The sequence below is a fragment of the Puma concolor genome, chromosome E3 (genome assembly GCF_028749965.1).
Source record: "Puma concolor isolate L17-30 chromosome E3, mPumCon1.1.hap2, whole genome shotgun sequence".
Lineage (NCBI taxonomy): Eukaryota > Metazoa > Chordata > Mammalia > Carnivora > Felidae > Puma > Puma concolor.
This window is the reverse complement of record NC_141682.1, coordinates 19,925,867-19,945,663: the sequence shown is the minus strand read 5'-3', so window position 1 is coordinate 19,945,663 and position 19,797 is coordinate 19,925,867. Positions and strand designations below refer to the sequence as shown.

The 19,797-nt window shown below is 56.1% G+C and overlaps 2 protein-coding genes across 9 annotated transcripts; both read right to left on the bottom strand.

Moving 5' to 3' along the window:
* Nucleotides 1-4,670: 4,670 nt before the first annotated feature.
* On the bottom strand, nt 4,671-8,948 carry LAT (linker for activation of T cells). 3 transcript variants are annotated; one of them, XM_025920679.2, is made up of 13 exons: nt 8,840-8,947; nt 8,420-8,513; nt 8,250-8,277; nt 8,092-8,126; nt 7,738-7,825; nt 7,540-7,604; nt 7,417-7,446; nt 7,272-7,332; nt 7,104-7,198; nt 5,436-5,498; nt 5,246-5,308; nt 5,054-5,134; nt 4,671-4,932 (listed from the first exon to the last, which is right to left on the bottom strand). In XM_025920679.2, the coding sequence occupies exons 1-12, from the start codon at nt 8,927-8,929 to the stop codon at nt 5,061-5,063; spliced, it is 786 nt and encodes a 261-aa protein (XP_025776464.2). In that variant the 5' UTR covers nt 8,930-8,947; the 3' UTR covers nt 4,671-4,932; nt 5,054-5,060. The 3 variants fall into 3 exon arrangements, with proteins under 3 accessions (XP_025776464.2, XP_025776447.2, XP_025776472.2); XM_025920662.2 differs by having other exon boundaries at nt 7,272-7,446; nt 8,840-8,948; XM_025920687.2 differs by lacking the exon at nt 8,840-8,947 and adding an exon at nt 8,688-8,823 and having other exon boundaries at nt 7,272-7,446.
* Nucleotides 8,949-9,416: 468 nt separating this feature from the next.
* Nucleotides 9,417-17,618, bottom strand: SPNS1 (SPNS lysolipid transporter 1, lysophospholipid). 6 transcript variants are annotated; one of them, XM_086692570.1, is made up of 13 exons: nt 17,412-17,595; nt 16,833-17,124; nt 16,672-16,737; nt 14,694-14,830; nt 13,430-13,581; nt 13,258-13,324; nt 12,299-12,444; nt 11,844-11,999; nt 11,364-11,553; nt 10,924-10,989; nt 10,561-10,659; nt 10,055-10,226; nt 9,417-9,764 (listed from the first exon to the last, which is right to left on the bottom strand). In XM_086692570.1, exons 2-13 carry the CDS (start codon nt 17,071-17,073, stop codon nt 9,670-9,672), a joined length of 1,587 nt encoding a protein of 528 aa, XP_086548696.1. In that variant the 5' UTR covers nt 17,074-17,124; nt 17,412-17,595; the 3' UTR covers nt 9,417-9,669. The 6 variants fall into 6 exon arrangements, with proteins under 6 accessions (XP_086548696.1, XP_086548699.1, XP_086548698.1 ...); XM_086692573.1 differs by having other exon boundaries at nt 16,833-17,037; nt 17,412-17,583; XM_086692572.1 differs by having other exon boundaries at nt 16,833-17,041; nt 17,412-17,510.
* Between the last annotated feature and the right edge of the window lie 2,179 nt (nt 17,619-19,797).

The window sequence follows — 19,797 nt, the reverse complement described above, 5'->3', positions numbered from 1 at the left end:
CTTTTTTCATTTTTTTAATGTTTATTTTTAAGAGAGAGAGAGAGAGAGAGAGAGGGGGGGGGGAGGGGCAGAGAGAGAGGGAGACACAGAATCGGAAGCAGGCTCCAGGCTCCGAGCTGTCAGCACAGGGCCCGACGCGGGGCTCAAACTCACAAGCTCTGAGATCATGGCCTGAGCCCAAGTCGGACGCTTAACTGACTGGGCCACCCAGACACCCCCACATTTTTCCTCTTCCACAAGAGGGGCCCCTCATATCTTAGACAGGCGTGTTGTGAAACTCACTGAAAGAATGAGTGTGGCACACACACAATAAATGTGGAACAAATGCATCTCAACAGCCGTCCCCCCTTCTACCAGCAATAGCCCCTAATCTTGGGTGCCTTCTCTTTTCCCGAACCTCAGAATTGCGGGTGGAGTATACACCACAGGCCTAAGTCGGTCGGCACGGGATACCTTCCTGGCCAGTGACTGGCTCCGGAAGTCATGTGTCCCAAGCCAGGGCAGTTAGAGGGAGTGTAGGGCTTTTGCTGGAGATGCTCGGACCTCTGGTCCCCCCCAGGCATGTGTGGAAACACACGGTGTCTGTGTCCCGAGCCGCTAGACCTGTCACATGACCACACAAGGAGACGAAAGCTACGGGCCACACAGAAAGGAGAGCTGAGGAGAAAGAAGTTGGCGATAATATTTAGGCCTCTGACCCCAGCCACACCTGTTTCCGAGTTTCTCAGCAACGAGGGACCGGGATCCCCTCCCTTTTCTTCCGGGGATACCTTTTGGGGCTACGGACCCCGGAATAAGAAGGCTTTGAAAAGTGAGATCCATGGGGCACCTGGGTGGCTCAGTCGGTTAAACATCCGACTTTGGCTCAGGTCACAATCTCGCAGTTCAGGAGTTCGAGCCCCGTGTCGTCACTGTGCTGACAGCTCAGAGCCTGGAGCCTGCTTCCGATTCTGTGTGTCTCTCCTCTCAGCCCCTCCCCTGCTTGTGCTCTGTCTCTCAAAAATAAATAAACATTAAAAAATTGTTTTTAAAAAGAAGCAATCAATGGCTTCAGGACCACTGATCCGGGTGCCTAGGTGGGCTATCAGAACCCAACTTTCTTTTTATTTTTTAATTTTTTTTAATGCATATTTATTTGAGAGAGAGAGAGAGAGAGAGAGACAGAGTGCAAGTTGGGGGAGGGGCAGAGAGAGAGAGGGAGACACGAATCCGAAGGAGGCTCCAGGCTCCGAGCTGTCAGCACAGAGCCCAATGCAGGGCTCAAACTCACGAGCAGTAAGATCATGACCTGAGCTGAAGTCAGATGCTTAACCCATCGAGCCACCCAGGCGCCCCAAGAACTCAACTTTTCTATTTCTATTTCTATTTGGTCCACACTGCTTTCCTCTGTGGTGTCTTCATTCACCGGCATGCTCTCTCCAAGCAGAAGCCTGCAATCGTTGCAAGCCTGCATCCCCCCAGCGGCCCCCTCAATGGATAAACAGCTTCTCTTTGCCAGGAGTTCCAACCAAAAGTCTCAGGAAGGTGTCTCATTGGCCTGAATTGGGTCACGTGTTCCAGTATCAACCAATTACTGAGGCCAGGAGGTGGGCTATAATGATTGGCCCATCCTGGGTCACAGTCACATCCAAGCTTGGCCCCCACCTGAGTCCTGTAAACCTTTCCAATACAAATCTGGTGGTGGCTTTGGAAGAGCAGCATGCGGGGAAGGTGAAAACAAAAGATGTCCTCTATAGATGTTAAAAGGTGGTCTGCGAATTGCTAATAATAACTTTTTTTTCTCCCTGAAGTCAAATAAGTTCAGGAAACACCAGGTTTGGTAAAGAGAAACAAAGATACTTATCACAGGATGTCTCCTGAGCCATGAACTTATTAACGCGCATTTTGTCTCTGCAACGGAGCGTGAGACAACTTTTCCCAGGCTCTCCCGACCACAGAATTCTTTCCTGAGAAGCTGCTCCCAGGACTCATGGGCCACATGGTGCATTTTGGGGAAAACAACACCGAACACCACGAAGAGCCCAAGGTCCCGTGGCAGTCACCGTCAATGCCTTGTACGAGAAAAAAAAAAAAAATTATTTCTGCTCCCAGCTTCCATCCGCAGGGATTCTTTCTACTGGCCACCCCAGTGGGCAAAGATACCCCAGCCCCAGCCCCATAGATCTCATTGCATTGACTCTGTCCTGGCTGGCTCGTCGACCGGTGGAAGCAAAGCCATGTAATCTCGCTGGTCCAAGAGGCAAAAATGGGAAGCTGCTTAGTTAGTGCTTCAGGGAATGCCCCTACCCCCAATCCACCAAGGCAAGGACTGGAGTCACCTTGGACGTCCCCATGCCTCCCAGCACAACCTGTCACCACGCCCCTTGCTCCGGCCTCCCAAACGTCTCATGCCACCACCCCTCTCCATTGCCCCTGCCACTTCTTCGGCTAGCCCACCACCACTTCTCATGCAACAGCCTCCCCACCGCCCCCCACCTCAGGGCCTTTGCACATGCTGCTGCTAAGGCCTGGAACTCACCCGCCTTGGCATAGACCGACCAGCAATTCTTAGCCCGTTTACTGTCTCTTAAAGCTGCCCTGTCCTCCCGCCTCCACTTATTCCCTCCTTGGGCCTCGGTCTCTCTTATTACGAAATCGTTTAGATATGCAAACACTTAAGAGAATCCTGTCCCAAACACTTGTGTACCCAACTCCGCTTAAGAATAAGACATTACACTTATCACGGAGGCCTTCCCGAATGCCTCCCCGACCCTTCCCCGCGCTCGGCCGCACGGTTGCCTCTCTCCTGAACTTGGTGTTCCTCGTTGCTTTGCCCATATTTGCACACGCTGTGTATCCCTGAACCATATATTTCGGTTTTCATGTTTCCAACTTTCTATATACAAATAAAAGAACTTGTTTTCTGGTTCTCACTCCATATTCTCTTGGTGATATTTATCTGTGCTGACTGGTGTTGCCCCGATGCACTCATTTTCACCTGCTGGGAAGCGTCCGTGCTGTGACTGGGCTACAAGCCCTGTCCATTCTCTTGGTCACGGCCCCTACCGTTGCCAGCTGTTGGCCATTGCAAGGCTGCCCCGAGCCCCAGGTGCCCACCCCCTGAGCCCGTGTGCCAGCTGCTCTGGGTTTATACCCAAGAGTTTGCTAGATAAAAGGAAACACCATCTTCAGCCTTACTGATGTTGCTAGATCGTTCTCCAGGGTGCTTGCACCAGCATACCTTTGTGATAAACTTTCTATTCCTTGGCCCAGGCACAAAAGGTGCCTCTTCTCGTCTATTTCCTCCAGATAAACTCTCCCTGTTGACATCCAGCCTGTCCAACGCTCTCTCTAAGCCTCCCTCCCCCATTTCTCCAATCGGACCTCTCACAAGCTTCCCTGGTAGAGCAGCCGACACTTTGCACAACACCCAGAGCAAGGACATTGGCAGCAGTGACTCCAGAGGCCAACAGCCCCAGATCGAATCCCAGACTTGTCACTTTGGCTGTGTGCCTTTGGGCAAATCGCTTCTCCTCTCTGGGCCTGCTTCCTCACCTGCGAATGGGGATACCCACAGGAACTGACCACAGGGGAACGGCAGCGATCGAATGAGGGAAGCATGGAAACATGGCGCATGCTTGAAGGGAAGCTGTCACTATTGCCTTTGGAGCCAACAAAGGACGCCAACAACTGTGTGCATCACTCAAGGCTACTTTGGCGTGTGCAACAGAAATCCCAAGTCAAGCCGGGTGAAGACAACGGGTAATTTATTGGCCCATGTAACTGGGAAGTCTGAGGGGGGTGTCTCGCTTCAGATGTGACTGGACCCAGAGATTCCGACACCCTGTCCACCTCGAGGCCATTCTCTCCTCCACGTGGACTTCGTTCTTGGGCAGGCTCGCCAAGTAGCGCCAGGAATATATTCTTCCAGTTTACCAACTGCCATGGAGCAAAAAGAGCTTCTCCTTCCGGTCATTTCTGGCCCAAGTCCCAGGGTTGGTCCTCGGTGGCCCAGATTACGTCACGTGCCCAGACCAGAGCCAATCACAATGACCAGGGCGTCCACCAGAAGGTGCTCGAAGTCTGGTTCTCGGAAGAGCGCTATCAGAAGCATCTGGTAGTTTCTCTGAAATGCAGACTCTCGGGCCCCAACCCAGACCTACTCATTCGGAATCTGCATTTTAGCAAGACCCCCCCGGTGAGTCATCTGCACACCCGAGTCCGAAAAGGCTGCATCGCACATTACCTTTCGGTTGCTTGGGGTCAAGTCCACCCCCTTGCTCTAAAGATGGAGAAAATGAGGGCCGGCAGGAAGCAGTCTTGCTCTCGAAGGTCACTCTGCACCCAAGGTTCCCATGCCCTGCCCTCCCATCATCCCAGCCATCGTCTGCCGTGGGTCCAGTGGACTATCGCGTTGGGGGAGATACATCGAAGCCTCGAATCCCAGAAGGCCCAGTCTGGGTCGGACTTGCCTCACGCCGAAGCGCCGTGCCCCAGGCACCATTTGGTCACTCCCAACGGCTGATGAGGACCCTCAGGAGCATGGCGGCCCAGGGAGGATGGAGACCCCCAGACACACACACACACACACACACACACACACGTGCGTGCACACAGCTCCCACACGGGCGCCCAGGCAAGCCCACCCTCACTCGGACTCCCCCCCACGGGCCCCCCAAAGGCAAGAGCGCTACAGACCACACCAGCCTTTATTCTACTGCCGAATAGGGCTGGGGCCAGGGTAGCTCATTCTCAGGCTGCGTCAGAAGGTGCAGAGTGTTGGGGGCACACAGGCTGGACCCCAAAGTGACAATAAGTTAGGGGGGAGATTCTCAGGCTGTTCTCAGGCTGCAGTCAGGGTGGGGTGCCTAGGAGGGTCCCCCAGAGCCACTGCCAGCTGCCCAGCTCGGCACTCCCGAGCAAGGCTGGTTTGAGGACAGGCATGGCCTCGCGCTGAAACAACAGGGAGAGGGAGGGGTTGCAATGTCAGGAGGTCAGTGGGGGTCCGAGGGGTCCCCGAAGGAGTCGGAGGATAGGGCTGAGGGGCCGCGGAAGGGTGGGCAGGGCCTCTCACCGGACCCTCAGTTAAGCCCCTGCAGATTCTCATAATCTGGAGCTCCCTCTTCCTCGTCGTCGTTCTGGGAGCTCAGGATGGCTGGAAGGGGAAAGAGATCAGTCTTAAGCTCACAGACCGTCCCTCCTGCCCCGGGCACATTACCTTTCACGTCACCCCAAGCTCCTGCCACCCCCCCATCCCAGCACACACCAGGCTCGGTCCTAGCCACGGGTGGCAGCTCCTGGGACACATTCACGTACTCCCGGCTCCCATCTGCGGGGACAGATCAGAAGGGGGGACGGCCACGTGGAGGGTGAGAGAAGAGGACACTCAGAAAGAGGGCCACAGCAGGTGAGGGTGGGGGAGGGAAGGGGGACCCTAGGGGGCACCGGCCACTCACCCAGAGACACGTCTGCACTCTCCTCGCTCTCGGGGACGTTCACGTAATCCTCCCCCGACTCCACTGCAGGAGAAGCAGGGCCCCCGGCACTGTCACCCAGAGCCCCGAGCACAGACCCCAGAGGCCACCCCGCAGCCAGCCCCAGAGGGTCCCACAGAGGCCCTGGTGATGGAGAGAAGTAGGGCAACGTGCCCAGAGCGGATGAGAGGGAGTGGAAGTGTGGGGGAGAACAGACAGCATGTCGGCCAGGCTGGGGGCAGGGGCAGAGAGCAGCTCGGAGCCATGGCGCTGGGTGGCACGTATGAGACAACGCTTGTGGGATGCCGAGTCTGAGGTGCTGTCGCCCCACTGGCCCCGTCGGCCAGGCCTGCCCTGACCCCCGCTCCCATCCTGGGGTCTTCCAGCACCTGGAGCCATCGGCGCCATCTTGCCCTTTTTTATTTACTTAAAGTAGGCTCCCCACCAAGCACGGAGCCCAACGTGGGACCTGAACTCACGACCCCGAGATCAAGACCTCAGACGGGATCAAGAGTCGGACACCTAAGTGACTGAGCCACCCGGGTGCCTCCCACCTATCTTGTCCCTCCACGCTGACTTGTTTCTCCACGAGGCCGTGGACGAGGCAGGCTTTGGAGCCAGAGAGCCCAGGTGCAAACCCAGCTCCCACACTGACAGTCGTGTAACCTCACACAAGCTACCTAGCCTCTCTGGGCCTCGGTGTTCTCATCTGTAGAATAGGGTGAGGGGTGGCACCCACCTCCCAGGAGCGCCGTGAGAACTAAAGCTGAGAATATCTGAACGGGGCCGCCAAGTGTCTATGAGATATATGGTCCCTCCTGTCGTACAGTCAGGACAACCGAGGTGCAGGAAGGGAAGAGATGGGCTCAAGAGCACCTGGGGATCCTGAGGTTTAATGAGTTAATACACGAAATGCTCTCAGAAAGGCACGTAGTAGGTCCCTGACAAGCTGAGCTCCTTTATCATGACACTACCTCGTGAGCTGTTTTATCAGAGGCACCCAGTAAACACGGCGAGTAAGTGAGGGATGGATGAATAAATGAGCTCAGGGGAGGTGGGGAGTTGGGAATCGAGCTCGCTCACGAAGTCAGGGTGTAGAAGGAATGGCCCAGAACAGGTACGGAAAGTGAGGAGAGCGACAGAAAATGGAAGGTCACCAAACATGGAAGGAAGCCTCTAACAGGCAACGTGAGACGAACACGAAGGGAGAAAAGCAGCTCAAAGGAAACCAAAATGATGCCGGAAGCAGAAGAAAACTTCCAAAAAACCCTCAAAGAAGACAATCTATAATCAATATCTTTAGAAATGTACAAGATGGTATTGTCTCTGTGAAACAAGAACAGAAGGCTATGAAAAAGGAACACCAGAGACCAAGAAAAGAGCTTTCAGATAAGAGACAAAAGAACAGAGTCTCAAAGAATAGTGAAGTTGGAGAAATCTCACAGACAATAAAAGGGAAAGACAAAGAAACAGAAAAGAGGATAGAAAAAGTAAGGAAACCAGCAGATCAGAGTGGAAGTCCGCCCTGAGGGACAGGTGTTCTAGAAAGAGAGGAGAGAGAATGCGGAGGGGCAGCAAGCATCAAAGAAATAACAGGAGAGGGAAGAGCAGACAGGCCGCAACACAGAGTGTCAGAAATGGCCAACTCACTGGAGAAGGCGCTGTCTCGGAGGCCAGGGTTGCTGGGTGCGGGAGCCGGTGGGACAGCAGTGCCTGTCGTTGGCATGCTGTCAGGAAGCACCTCCCTGAGGACAAGTCAAGGGGCAGGTGAGTAAGGACCCCCAGCTGGAGCTCCCACCCCCCCACCTGGCCACTCACAAGTAGCCCTCGTTGGGATAATCCTCCTCCTCGTCTTCATCGTCGTCCTCACAGGCGGGCTCTGAGGTAACGACACAGCGATCAGCAGGGCCCAGCCCAGGCCCCAGCCTCCCTGCAACCAGGGCACCTGGGGCCCCAGACGCACCCTCGTTCTCGTAGCTCGCCACACTGTTGGCTTGAGAGAGAGAGCAAGAGGGAGGCTGAGTCAGCTCACACGGGGTCTATCCTCTGCCCAGCCCCAGCCCCCTGAGCCCTGCTCCACACTTACCACCATCTGAGTCCTGCCGGGAAGATGGCATGCGGTGGGAGCCCCCAGGGGGCTGTGGGGACCTCCTGGGAGTCAAAGGTCAGAAGTCATGCTGAGATGGGGCACTGGACCAAGAGGGGTTGCAACAGGGCAAGAGATCCCCAATCCTCAGAGGCGAGGGGGTATAAAGGGGGATTTGGAGGGGAGGATGCTACTCACGGGATGGGAAGCAGGTCCGGCTGGCTCAAGGGTGGGTAGGAGGTAACAGGAGGATAGGAGGTGGCTGGTGTCCAGGTGGCGAGTGTGGCTGAGGACACGAGACCAAGCTCAAGGAACGACTCCAGACATTTTGCCCCCACACTCATCGAGGCCTCAAAGGGCAGGCGAATTCTGTGAACCCCCTGGGCCCTGCACCGGCCTGAGGACACCCATCTCCCTTCCTATCCCCAGCTCAGATCAAAGCCATGTGGGCAGCCACCGTGGGGGGGGAACCTGAACAGAGGCACGCTTTCTCTCACATGCCAGGGGACCCACTCCCCTACACCCGAGGGAGAGGACCCTCCATGTACTCACGAGGGCGTTTGATCACGATGCTACTTGGGGCCAAGCTGGCAGGAGAGACACAGATAGGTAAGGGGCAGGAGAGACCCCAGCTCCCATCCCAGTCCCCTCCCCTCCCCGGGGCCACACAGGGCACTGAGGGAGCCACCTAGGGTCGACGGGCAACTCACCTGTCAGAGGCCGTATTGTCATAGGAGCCTGGGGAAGAGAAGCCAGTAAGGCAGGAAGCGGGGTGAAGAGGGGAGAGGCTGGGAGTACGGGGCTCAGGTCTCGCGTGCAAGCAGAGTTCGGGACAGTCGGGATGGAGTGAGAGGTAGAGGAGGGCCGAGCCCCCACTCACCTGGCAGCTCTCGGCACCGCACACACAGCACCACAGCCAGCAGCGGCAGCAGCAGGAGGCCCAGCACGTAGGGGATCAGGACGACCGCCTCCATCTGCGGGAGAGAGCTTGCACCAGGCCCGGCTGCCCGCCGCTCACCCCCTCAAGGGCCGAGCCGCGGTGGGGTGAGGGCCAGGCCAGCAGGGGTGCGGGAGCCGGGTGGGCACAGCCTGGAAGCCCGACCGGGGGGTGGGGGTGGGGGGCAAGCGCGCCCTCCTTGGGGACTCACTGGCCCCTTCCCCTTTCTGGGCTGAGTAGCGGGGGGCGGGTCAGCGCCGACCGTGCAAGACCCCTGCTCCCTGCGCAGTCCGGCCAGGGTCCGGGCTGGAGTCGGGGGCACCCGTCACCCGGCGGCGCGGCCCCTGCGCGCCCCAGCCCTACCTGCCGCTCGGCTAGGCGCCTGCTTCTCCTCAGCGCCTGCCCGCCTGTGGCAGGAAGCTGTGGTGAGCCCGGGCGAGGGCAGGAAATCATCGGGCTCAGCCAGCTGCACCCGCCCCCTTCCCACCCCCACCCAGCCAGTGGGGAGGGGGAGGCGGAGGCCCGCGGGGCCACCCACAGGCCCTCGAGAGGGGTCTGCTGGCCCCCAGGACGCAGAGCGAGCCCTACCAGGGGCAGAAGGGCAAGACGCGGACAGGCCAGCCCACAGCCACGGCCTCCACAGCCGTGGCTCAAGGAGGCAGCCAGGAGGGAGGCCCTGCCCCTGGGAGCTGAGGGGCACAGGGCAGTGCCCACCCCACCTCACCCTGGCCGGCCTGCCAAGAGGGGCGGGCTCAGGGGAACCACGGTTCTGACTCACGGTCATACTGAGCTCGCTCACCCCACACTGCTGTTCGCCAGGCCCCGGAGAGCAGGGATTTGCCTAAGGTCCCCACAGGAGTGACCCTCTAGCCCCGGGGAGTCCTGGGGTCTGCCAGCCAGAGATACTACCGCCCAGAGAGACTCGAGCAGGCACTTGGGGTCTGACTACAAATTTTATTCAGTTACAAATAGCACCAAGCCCCTGGGGCTGCTCCAGGAGAGAGGAAGGCCCCTCCCGGACCCACCGCCCCCCTGCCCCGACCGACCGCTGCCTGTGTAGTGTATGGGAGCTGGAACGCGGCCCGAGGCCGTTCCTAGAAGCTGGGCCAGTCCAAGGGTTCGGGCCCGGGCACCTTCTGGGGCGGGCCCAGGGCCAGCTGGGATAGGGATGCGCTCTGGCGAGCGACGGCCCCTCAGATGAGCACGCTGGACACGGGGACGCGGGTGGAGCGGCCTCGCCGGGGTACCACGATCCGGTCATCCGTGGGCCCTGCCTCACGCAGCAGACCTGCCAAGGGAGGGGTCAGAGCCAGGGCTGGATGGACGGAAAGACACAAAGCCAGGGAGGGGACAGACGGGCGGTGGGAAGTGGACACGGGGCGGCAGAGCCACCAGCACTGCGGGCACAGTGGAGCTTCAGCTCGTTGGACAGCCGGACCCAAAGCAGGATGGGGGAAGAACCGTGGGCTGAGAGAAGCCAGGGACACAGGTCCGGGCAGACGGATGGACGGACAAGCACGGGGTATCATGAAGTTGGGCAAGGAGTCAGGGATGGACAAAGGGAAGGCCCCCACTGACCCTGCACGTGCAGCTGAGCCTGCCGGCGGTCACCCTCAATGAAGATGGCAGTGCCCAGGAAGGCTGCCCCGCCCAGAGCCCCGACGAAGGCGCAGAGCATGAGGGAGAACTGCAGGGCTCGGAACTCGGACAAGAAGGAGGGGGGCCAGCTCCGGCGGAGGCGGTCGGAGATCTGCAGGGAGACGAGAAAGGAGAGCCAGGAGAACGAGTCACGGACAGGGAGCCCCCAGACTGCGGAAGAACAAAGGAGTCGGGAGCTGGCAAAGAAGGGTGGTCTGGAGAACCAGGGAAAGCCCTGTGGCCTCGCTGCGGAATCTTCCAAAACGAAGTCCTGCCCGCCTGGCTGAGGCTCCGAGGTGAGGGGCGCCGGGCGCAGAGCACACGAACATCCAACTGGGTCAGACCTTGTAAGTCAGCTCAAGCTGAGGCCAACAGCTGCCAGCCAGTGCCAGGAACGCAGGGTCCCCCGATCCCCACCCCGGGTCCAGCCAAGGGGCGGTGCTCACCAGGCCAACGAGGTAGGGGCTCCCAGCATCGCCCAGAAGGTGGGACAGCACGATCTGGAAGGCCTCGGCAGTGGACCGTCGCGTGGGGATCACCACATACTGGGGAGAAGGGGGGTGGGAGGCAGAGGGCAAGGACGGGGCCAAGGCTCAGTCTAGGCTGAGGTCAAAGGTGAACCCCAGCCCTGAGGTGTGAGTGGGGTGAATGCCCAGACTCCAGGCCCATCTGGGGCTGACTCTGAATTCAGTCTGGGGCTGGGTTTTGAAGAAAGGGTGAAGGCCACAATTAAGGCAAGTGAGGCCTCCGCCCCCACTCCTTGCTCCCAACAGCCTCTGGGCTAATCCTGCAGTGGCCTGCCTACTCACCAACAGAATGTCAGCCACGACGGCCCAGTTCATGGACAGCAGCGTCTCTCCAATAAAGATGAAAATCTGGGGGGGGGGGGGATTGGAAGCGGGGAGATGGGGGGGGGGGTTGGTCTCGTCGCAACAAGAGCAAACACATGACCCTGGACCAGGCCCGCATATTAACTCATTCAACTTAATCCTCGTGACACCCCTGTGAGACAAAGCTCTTATTCCCATTTTACAGATGCTAAGACTGAGCACAGAGAGGTTAACTCACTTGCCTAATGTCACACAGCTGGGAAGAGCCAGCGTTGAGGTCCAAAAGCAGGCCTTCTGGTTCAAGTGGTCTCTGAACCACTATGCTGATGAACCCCAGTCCTGCCCCGGCAGAGGCACCGTCCCACGGTCCCACCACCCCAGACCCACAACACCCCTTTTGACACCTGCTGGCTACTCACATAGGTGGCCACGATGCTACCACGAGCACAGGCAAGGGACAGGAAGAGGAAGGGCGCGGAGCCCAAGAGTCCAGCAGCACAGACCAGTGGGTCAGCCCGGGGGTTGGAACGGCGGAGGCGGCGGCTGATCTCCACGCCCAGGCCCACACCCAGGACCCCGGTCAGGCAGGTGATGAGCCCAAAGATGAGGCTGGGGGCAGGGGGAGGGACATGGGAGCCAGTCCCTCTGCCTGCAAAGCCCCCTCGCCTCGCCCCCACCGCCTGGAGAAGATGCTCCATCCCGCCGCCCTGACCCCAGGTCTATCCAGGTACTCTATGGTTCACGGAGCTCTGAGAGGAAGGCATTATCCTACCATCGGTTTCCTCCGCCAGGAAAACTGGGACTGGGAGAAGAAGCAGCCTGACCCTGAATCAATGACTCTCTCCGCTCCATCCCCTGCCACCTGCAGGCCACCCCTAGCCTAGCCCCCATCTGGGTACCTGTCAGAGGAAGAGCAGGAGTCTCCAGGAAGGCAGGGTGGGGTCTCCCCCAAGACCACACGGGAACGCAGCAAGAATGCAGGAGCCCAAAGAGCCAGGGAGCCCGTGACGAAGGCCACAGCAGTGAAGCCAAGGGAAGAGAGGATGAAACTAGGACTGAAGACAGGTGGGAAGAAGGAACTCAGACTCCACTGAGGTGCCAGGGTAGGGGACTTCTACTCTCTCTCCCCGGCTTACTTTTAAAGTAAGGTTAGGAGACGGGTGTGGAAGCTGTCTTGGCGCCCAGGATCTGGGCCTGTAATTCAAGCATCTGCCACAAGGGGGCAGTGGTGACCTGGCTTTGGGGGAGGGCCAGCTGGCAGAAAACAAAGACCATGCTCCTGTAAATCTCAGAACAGATACGGAGGCCTCCCTGGGGGGCCTCAGATGTTGGGTTAGAATGGAACTAAACTCACTTCCTTGCCAGAGCCCTCAGATCTGCCCACCACGAGGTGGGGTTCAGGGGTGGTGAGTCTGAGTGGCGTTCCACAGCTCCCCGTGGCGGCTCCCGGACTACCAGGAACAGCAGCAGAACAGCCACCACTCCTAGACCTGGTGTTACCTGGGGAAAGAGTGGGCTTCAGGACAGGCACAGACAGGCAGGGACACCTCCACACCCCTGGGATGGGAGAAAGTGAGGGTGTGTGAAGGCAACTCAGGCCCCAAGACCTCAAACACCCAGTAAGCCACGTGCTCAAGGAAGCTGAACGTGCATTTGGAGGGCAGAGCAACTGCCACTAGGGGCCCCCTGCTTCTGCAAGCCTAACTGCTCCCTCTTTGGTAACAGCACCCCAGTTTCCTTTTGGGAAACTATTCCCCCCAACTTCTCTCAGTCCATGTGGTTCAAACAGGGCAGGGCTTATAACCCAGACTTGGCCGACAAGAGTGGTGTGAACCTCCCTGGCCTCGGTGATTGTTTCAGTGGCAGGCACGTGACCCGTGCTCATCTAATCAGATACCATCCAGGACTTAGTGCTCAAGGATCCAGGGTGGCGAGGTTTCTAAATGGGAAGATAAATGCGTGGAGCTTTCACTTGCTTGAGAATGAAATTAACACAGAGGAAAAGCAGCACTGAGAAAAAGGATGATCAAATTCCTAGGACGGAGTGGGAGTCCTGGATCCAGCTTTACCTGACGCTCACCCTGGGGCTTTCCACTATGAGAGCCAATAGAGTCTCATCCGGGAGCTTACAGTTTTACAGTGAGCTGCTACCACCCACAACCAAGAGTTCTGTCTGCACATGGCTTCCCACAGGCTTGGCAGAGTGAGCGCTGCCTTAAAAGGCGGGGCGGGGAGGAGGGGATGTCTGAAGGTAGGAAAGGGAGAAGCAGTGACAATGTCACTGACCTTCCCCCAGGCTGTGTCCAAACTCACCCGCAGAGCCCAGTGCCAGTCCCCGGCCATATCTTTCACTTTGGAGCCTGCAATGTAACCCAGACCACTGGGGAAAGGGGATGGGAGAGGAGAGGGGATAGCCGGTCAGCCGTGCCCCCACGCCAGGCCCTCCTGCCTCCCGTGCTCCCCCCCAGGCCCCAGGCCCACGCACCTGCCCACCGGGATGGCAAAGTAGAACACACTAAGCATCCGACTCCGCTGGTCTGCCACGAAGAGGTCGGCGATGAGGGTGGGCGCGATAGTGGAGTAACTGGCCTCCCCGACCCCCACCAGGCCCCGGGTCAGGAGGAGGAGCCAGAATTGCTGGGGAACGAAACATGGGGGAGGTGGCACCCCGCCTTCACCAGCTGGCTCGGGAGAGGTGGCGGGGATGGTGGGCGAGGCCTGAGCTGGACAGACCTGAGCTTGAATCCTGGCTCCACTACGTACTAGCTGTGACTTTGGGAAAGCAACTTAACCTCTCTGAGCCTCAGTTTCCTCATCTGAAAAGGGGGAAAACAATAACTTGCTCACACAACTATCACCAGGACGGGACGATACAAGTTTTATTCAATATCTCGTGCCCCGACAGGTGTAGAACAAATCTTAATTTCTACCATCCAAGACACTCCAATCGTGAATAATGATCTGAGGCGGAAGTTTATTCGTCTATCAAAGACACCTGAAGCTAAGGACAGGGCATGAGCACCCAAGGAGAGTATGCAGTACCCGGGGCTGAGGACAGAGTTCCAGGGGCAGAGAGTAAGAACAGACAGAAGGGATTTCAAAGGAGCAAAGAAGTAACAGCCAAGGAGGCAGGAAGAAAACCACAAGAGTGGCATCACAGAAGTTAGGAGAGAGTTTCCGGAAGGAGGAAGTGAGTCAATAGAGCCAGAGGCTCCCAGGAGATCTAGCAAGAGCAGGATTAGGAAGCAGGAGCTACATTTAGCAACCAAAAGGTTTCTGTCACTTTGGCAATGGAGTGGTGGGGGCAGGTTGGCCGGCAGTGTTCCGGGGTGAGTGGGAGGAGAGGAAGTGCAAGCAAAGTGAGAGCCTCTCCCTGTCTGCTCCTTCACCCAGGATGGAGCTCGGTCAAGGGGACCCTGTGGGCAGTCTGACTCAGAAGAGGAAGACAGAGGACAGACAGTCCAGGTAAGGTCTTTCCCATGGTATAGAAGCGGGAGTGTTTAAGTGTGGAGTGTAAGCAGTCAATGGTTAGGGGGAAAGGGGATGACGGAAGAATGTTCTAGAAGAAAGGGGAAGTAGATGGGGTGGGCAGATTAACTCAGGCAAGCAGGGAGGAGAAGACGGCCTGGACCAAGGAAACTGCATAAGTTCCCCAGGCCCAGTCTGCAACGACCCCAAAGAATGGCAGCAAAGACTGATGGGTGGGGGGTGGGGGTGGGGCAGAAACAGGAGCCAGCATGGGGCCTCACCTCTCTGGGGATGAAGGACGACCCCAGTGTCACCAGGGACCAGAAGGCAATGCCCCCGCACATGAGATACTTCCGATTGTACCTGTCACCCAGGTAGCCAAACACAGGTGCCAACACCATGTAACTGGAAATGAACACTGAGGAGAAGCAGAGAGTCACAGCCCAGCCCCGGTACCCCTTCCCCACCCCGACCCCAGCTCAGGGAGAGCAAGGGGGCTCAGGAATAACTCCCAACCCTGAAACTATCAGTGCTTCCTGCCAGAGAAGTCCAGGCCCCTCTTTGACATCTTTCAAACCTTCCACTGTAGAACGGATGGCCCAGCTGACTCCCATCCAGCCAAGAGCAAAATCCACTCTCCACACCATGGCCCACGATCTGATCTAACCCCTCCCTACCTCTCCAACCTCATGCTCATCCACTTTCCCTTCTCTGCATCCCAATGGCCCAACTGCCAAGCTCAATACCGTCTTAGGACCTTTGGCACCCACTGTCCTCTCTACTGGGAACGTTTCTCCACTCGCCTGAGCTTCACAGAACCTTTAGGCTCCAGCTCAGACATCTTCCCAACCCCCACATATCCAATCTCTCTTGATCACAGTCACTCTGTTTTCTTTTACAAAATAATCCTACAGAAAATGACCTCGTTATCAGCTCAGGCTTTTCAGGACGGTGGCCTGCTCATTCCCAGTAGAATGTCAGCTCCGTGAAGACAAGGACCTTGCCTATAATGACTACTCCTGTGTTTCCACCGTGGAACACATGGCGTTGCATAAAAAAGGTGCTCGTTAACATGTGTTGAACGAAAAAGCGAATGGAGCGGACAAAGACTTGCTTCTTCTCTAACTCGACAATTTAAAGCTTTGCAGACCTTGGCCTATGATCCTGTTCTCATTCCTCTGGACTTTGCCTTAAATACTTCTCAGTCCTTACTGGCCTGGAGTGGAGCAAAGAACCCTTCGAGGTCTTGTTTCAAACTCCTCCTCTCCTCTCATTTGTGTGACTCTGGGCAAGGCCGAATTCTCTAAGCCTCAGTTTCCCTATAAAAACATAGCGACTACTACCTGCTTCTTCTATAAAATAATACCACCACCTGTTCTTTGACTGATGGAAGGATTAGGAGACAATGGGTCTAAAAGGTCTTGGGCAAGTTCTGTGTATGCTATCAGCCTCTTCCTCCAGGGCCTGGCACAGAGTAAGCGCTCAGAAATGTTTGAGGAACGAAGGAAGGGGAAAAGGAAGGAAAGGAGGATCTGGCCTTGGCTTTGCCTCTCCCACAACGTTCTGAGCAAGTAAAACTCAACTCTCCCCATTCCAGACACCGCCTTCCATCCCTATCTTTCGGTGCCTACCATCCTCCGGACACGGCACCATGCACTTTACAGCGTTAATTATCGCATCTGATTCTCACATTAGCCCTCTGAGGTGTTCTGGGTTGCTATTCTTTCTTTCTCACCAAGGAAAAGTAAGGCTTAGAGAGGTTGAGGGCCTTGCCTACCATCACACTAAGTGGAAAGCTGAGATTTAAACCCAGGTCTGTCTTAACCATTACACTAAACTGCCTTTTAAAATGTGGTGTTCTGGGGCGCCTGGGTGGCTTGGTCAGTTAAGCGTCCGACTTCGGCTCAGGTCATGATCTCGTGGTCCGTGAGTTCAAGCCCCACGTCGGGCTCTGTGCTGACCGCTCAGAGCCTGCAGCCTGTTTCGGATTCTGTGTCTCCCTCTCTCTCTGCCCCTCCCCTGTTCATGCTCTGTCTCTCTCTGTCTCAAAAATAAATAAACGTTAAAAAAAATTAAAAAATAAAATAAAATGTGGTGTTCTAACTGAACAGGGCAACCCACAGAGAAATAAAGACCATCTCCTCCTCTAAGTCTGGCTTCTCTACCTCTATTAAGGCCCCAGGCATGCCGGCATGTAACCCCATTTGGGGCAGAAAAGGAAGAAAAGCTGCCGTGTGCCCAGGAAGGGCCTCCACTCACCGGTCTGGATGAGGCCGGAGCTGCTGTCTCCGATGTCGAAGAACTGCTCAATGTCTGGAAGGACGCCTGCAAAGAAGACTCGAGATGGGCTCGACGAGGCAGCCCCACCTTCGGGACCCCCTTCCCTTCCCCCAGTCTGACTTCCTCCCAGAAGTCAGTACCAGCCACGGTGAAGCGGTCCATGTAGTTGAGGAGGTTGATGTAGCACAGCACCGCCACTATGAGAGCCGAATGGCCCGGAGACAAGCCGGTGATATGCTGCAGCCCCTCTCGGTCCGGGACCTCGGGATCCTCGGACTTCGAGTTCCCCATGGACCCCGGTAACCCCGGGGTGCCGGGCACCGGCCCGTCGTCCGTGTCATCCGCCTGGCTGAGGAAGGGCGCGGTGTCGGACCCGGACATGGTCCCGGGGGGCCTCGCCCGCCCGCGCTCCGGTCCCACCGACGATCCCACCTGCGAGGGGAGGAGGCTGGAGAAAAGAGGATGGAGGGAACCCAGGCGAGGGAGTGGCGCCCAGAGACCGACAGGCGCTTGCCCGAAAGCACAAAGCGCGGCTGGGATGGAAGCCAGGCCCTGCCTGTCATGCCTCCCCGTTCCGGCAGACGCAGCGCGCGGAGAGGACGAGTGGAACGCGGGTGACGTCGGGGACGGGAGCAGGCTGAGGAGGGCCCGACCCCTCCCCGCGCCCCTCTCCCCTCCCCCCCCCCCCCCCCCCCGCCCAGGCTGAAGCCACCCCTCACCCCTGTTAGGAGCCCACTGCAATCGCTGTCGCTCAGCCCCGCCGCTGCACCACGGCCGCCGCCATGTTGTCCCGGAGCCGGTCATGTGACGCTGGAGCCGGGAGGCCAACTCCACCTCCCGCGACCCCTGGACACGTGACCGCCGCCGGACTACAGAAGCCCGGCAGTAGACCGTGCTCGCCTCTCCAGCTTCTCCGCCTGCTCCCCCGTCACGTGACTGCCGCCGGGTCGCCGGGGTAACCCGGGACGGCCCCAGACCCGCGCCGCACCGTTCCCCCAGGGAGTCGCAGCGAACCGCTGAAGTCGCCCAACCCTCGGAATCTCGGCTTCCTTATCTGCAGCTCCCACCGGGCACACTTCTTATCAAACGAGATGAAACGAGATCATGGAATCTTAAAATGTTCTGGAAGTAGCTTATCTCTAGAAATCCCAACGATCAGTTCCCAGCCTCGGCAATTTGTCCGGTTGGAGCTTCATACATGCTCAGGAAGTGTGGAAGGAATGTTGAAAGTTGAACACCGCCCCCTCCACTCCCCCCACCCCCCCCCCCACCCCGCCACCCGCCCCATCCCCGGCCCTATCTTTTGAATTCCCCACGCCAGCTGTCTGTAAACTCCTGAGCTTCCTTGGTAGACACTGAAAGAAGCGTCCCAGACCCTTAAGCGCCCGTCTTCATCTGGTTTTCTTCACCTTCAACCAAGACTGAAGCCCTTGCGCCCTCTGGTGGTCTCATCTGGGATTCTCCTAGCTGCTCTACTGGACTCAAAGACCAGAGCCCTGGCACCGAAGGATAGCTTGGCATGGTTCTTCGGTGCCCCCAGCCTCAGTCTCCAAGTTACAGTAACAAATGTACACTCGATGTAAAATTAATATAGTTCCATGCAAATGTAGCTTCAAGACCTGTCTTCCAAGCTGACCTCTAAGCTCTTGTGAAATTCTAGAGTCTCATGGGCAGAGCATGGGGTCCCCAAGAGGTCTTATCAGAAACCATTTGACCAAAACCAGCAGAAGACAGGAAATCATAAAGATTAGAGCAGAAATCAATGCTACAGAAACCAAAAAATCCCAGTACAGATCAATGAAACCAGAAGCCGGTTCTTTGAAAGAATTAACAAAATTGATAAACCACTAGCCACTTTGATCAAAAAGAAAAAGGAAAGGACCCAAATAAATAAAATCAAGAAGGAGAGAGGAGAGATCACAACCAACACAGCAGAAATAAGAATAAGAATAAAAGAATATTATGAGCACACCAGTAAAATGGGCAATCTGGAAGAACTGAAAAAATTCCTAGAAACATATAAACTATCAAAACTGAAACAGGAAGAAATAGAAAGTTTGAACAGATCCATAACAGTAAAGAAATCACATTAGTAATCAAAAATCTCCCAAAAAACAAGAGTCCAGCACCAGATGGCTTTCCGGGAGAATTCTACCAAACATTTAAAGAAGAGTTTAACACCTATTCTCTTGAAACTGTTCCAACAAACAGAAATGGAAGGAAAACTTCCAAACTGTTCCCATTAAGCCAACATTACCTGGATTCTAAAACCAACAGAGACCCCACTACAGAGGAGAACTATAGACCAATTTCCCTGATGAACATGGAAGCAAAAATCCTCAACAGGATATTAGCCAACCGGATCCAACAATGCATTTAAAAAAATTATTCACCACGACCAAGTGGGATTTATGCCTGGGATGCAGGGCTGGTTCAATATCCGCAAAACAATCAATGTGATGCATCACATCAATAAAAGAAAGGACAAGAACCACATGACCCTCTCAATAGATGCAGAGAAAGCATTTGACAAAATATAGCATCCCTTCTTGATTAAAAAAAAAAAAACCCTCAAGAAAGTAGGGATAGAAGGATCATACCTTGAGATCTAAAAGCCATATGTGAAAGACACAACACTAATATCATCCTCAATGTGGAAAAACTGAGAGCTTTCCCCCTAATGTCAGGAACAAGACAGGGATGTCCACTCTCACCACTGTTATTCAACACAGTATTGGAAGTCTTAGCCTCAGCAATCAGACAACATGAAGAAATAAAAGACATCCCAAGGTCCCAAGACTGGGACCTCAGTCTTTGTAGACGACATGATACTCTATATGGAAAACCCAAAACATTCCACCAAAAAACTGCTAGACCTGATCCTTCAATTCAGCAAAGTTGCAGGATATAAAATTAATGCACAGAAATCGGTTGCATTCCTATACACCAACAATGAAGCAACAGAAAGAGAAATCAAGGAATCAATCCCATTTACAATTGCACCAAAAAGCATACCTAGGAATAAACCTAACCAAGCAGGTAAAAATCTATACACTGAAAACTATAGAAAGCTTATGAAAGACATTGAAGAAGACACCAAAAAAT

What these genes read in the sequence shown, in the direction of transcription:
- LAT (XM_025920662.2), bottom strand. Translation starts at nt 8,929, where the DNA reads ATGATTTCCTGCCCTCGCCCGGGCTCACCACAGCTTCCTGCCACAGGC. An exon ending in GGCGCCTAGCCGAGCGGCAG is followed by an intron (nt 8,514 to 8,839) that starts GTAGGGCTGGGG and finishes TCTCTCCCGCAG; the next exon opens with ATGGAGGCGGTCGTCCTGAT. An exon ending in GACAATACGGCCTCTGACAG is followed by an intron (nt 8,127 to 8,249) that starts GTGAGTTGCCCG and finishes CTCTCCTGCCAG; the next exon opens with CTTGGCCCCAAGTAGCATCG.
- SPNS1 (XM_086692575.1), bottom strand. Translation starts at nt 17,255, where the DNA reads ATGACAGGCAGGGCCTGGCTTCCATCCCAGCCGCGCTTTGTGCTTTCG. An exon ending in CTCCGGCCTCATCCAGACCG is followed by an intron (nt 14,831 to 16,671) that starts GTGAGTGGAGGC and finishes GCTTCTCCTCAG; the next exon opens with TGTTCATTTCCAGTTACATG. An exon ending in GCCCCTACCTCGTTGGCCTG is followed by an intron (nt 10,227 to 10,560) that starts GTGAGCACCGCC and finishes GTCTCCCTGCAG; the next exon opens with ATCTCCGACCGCCTCCGCCG.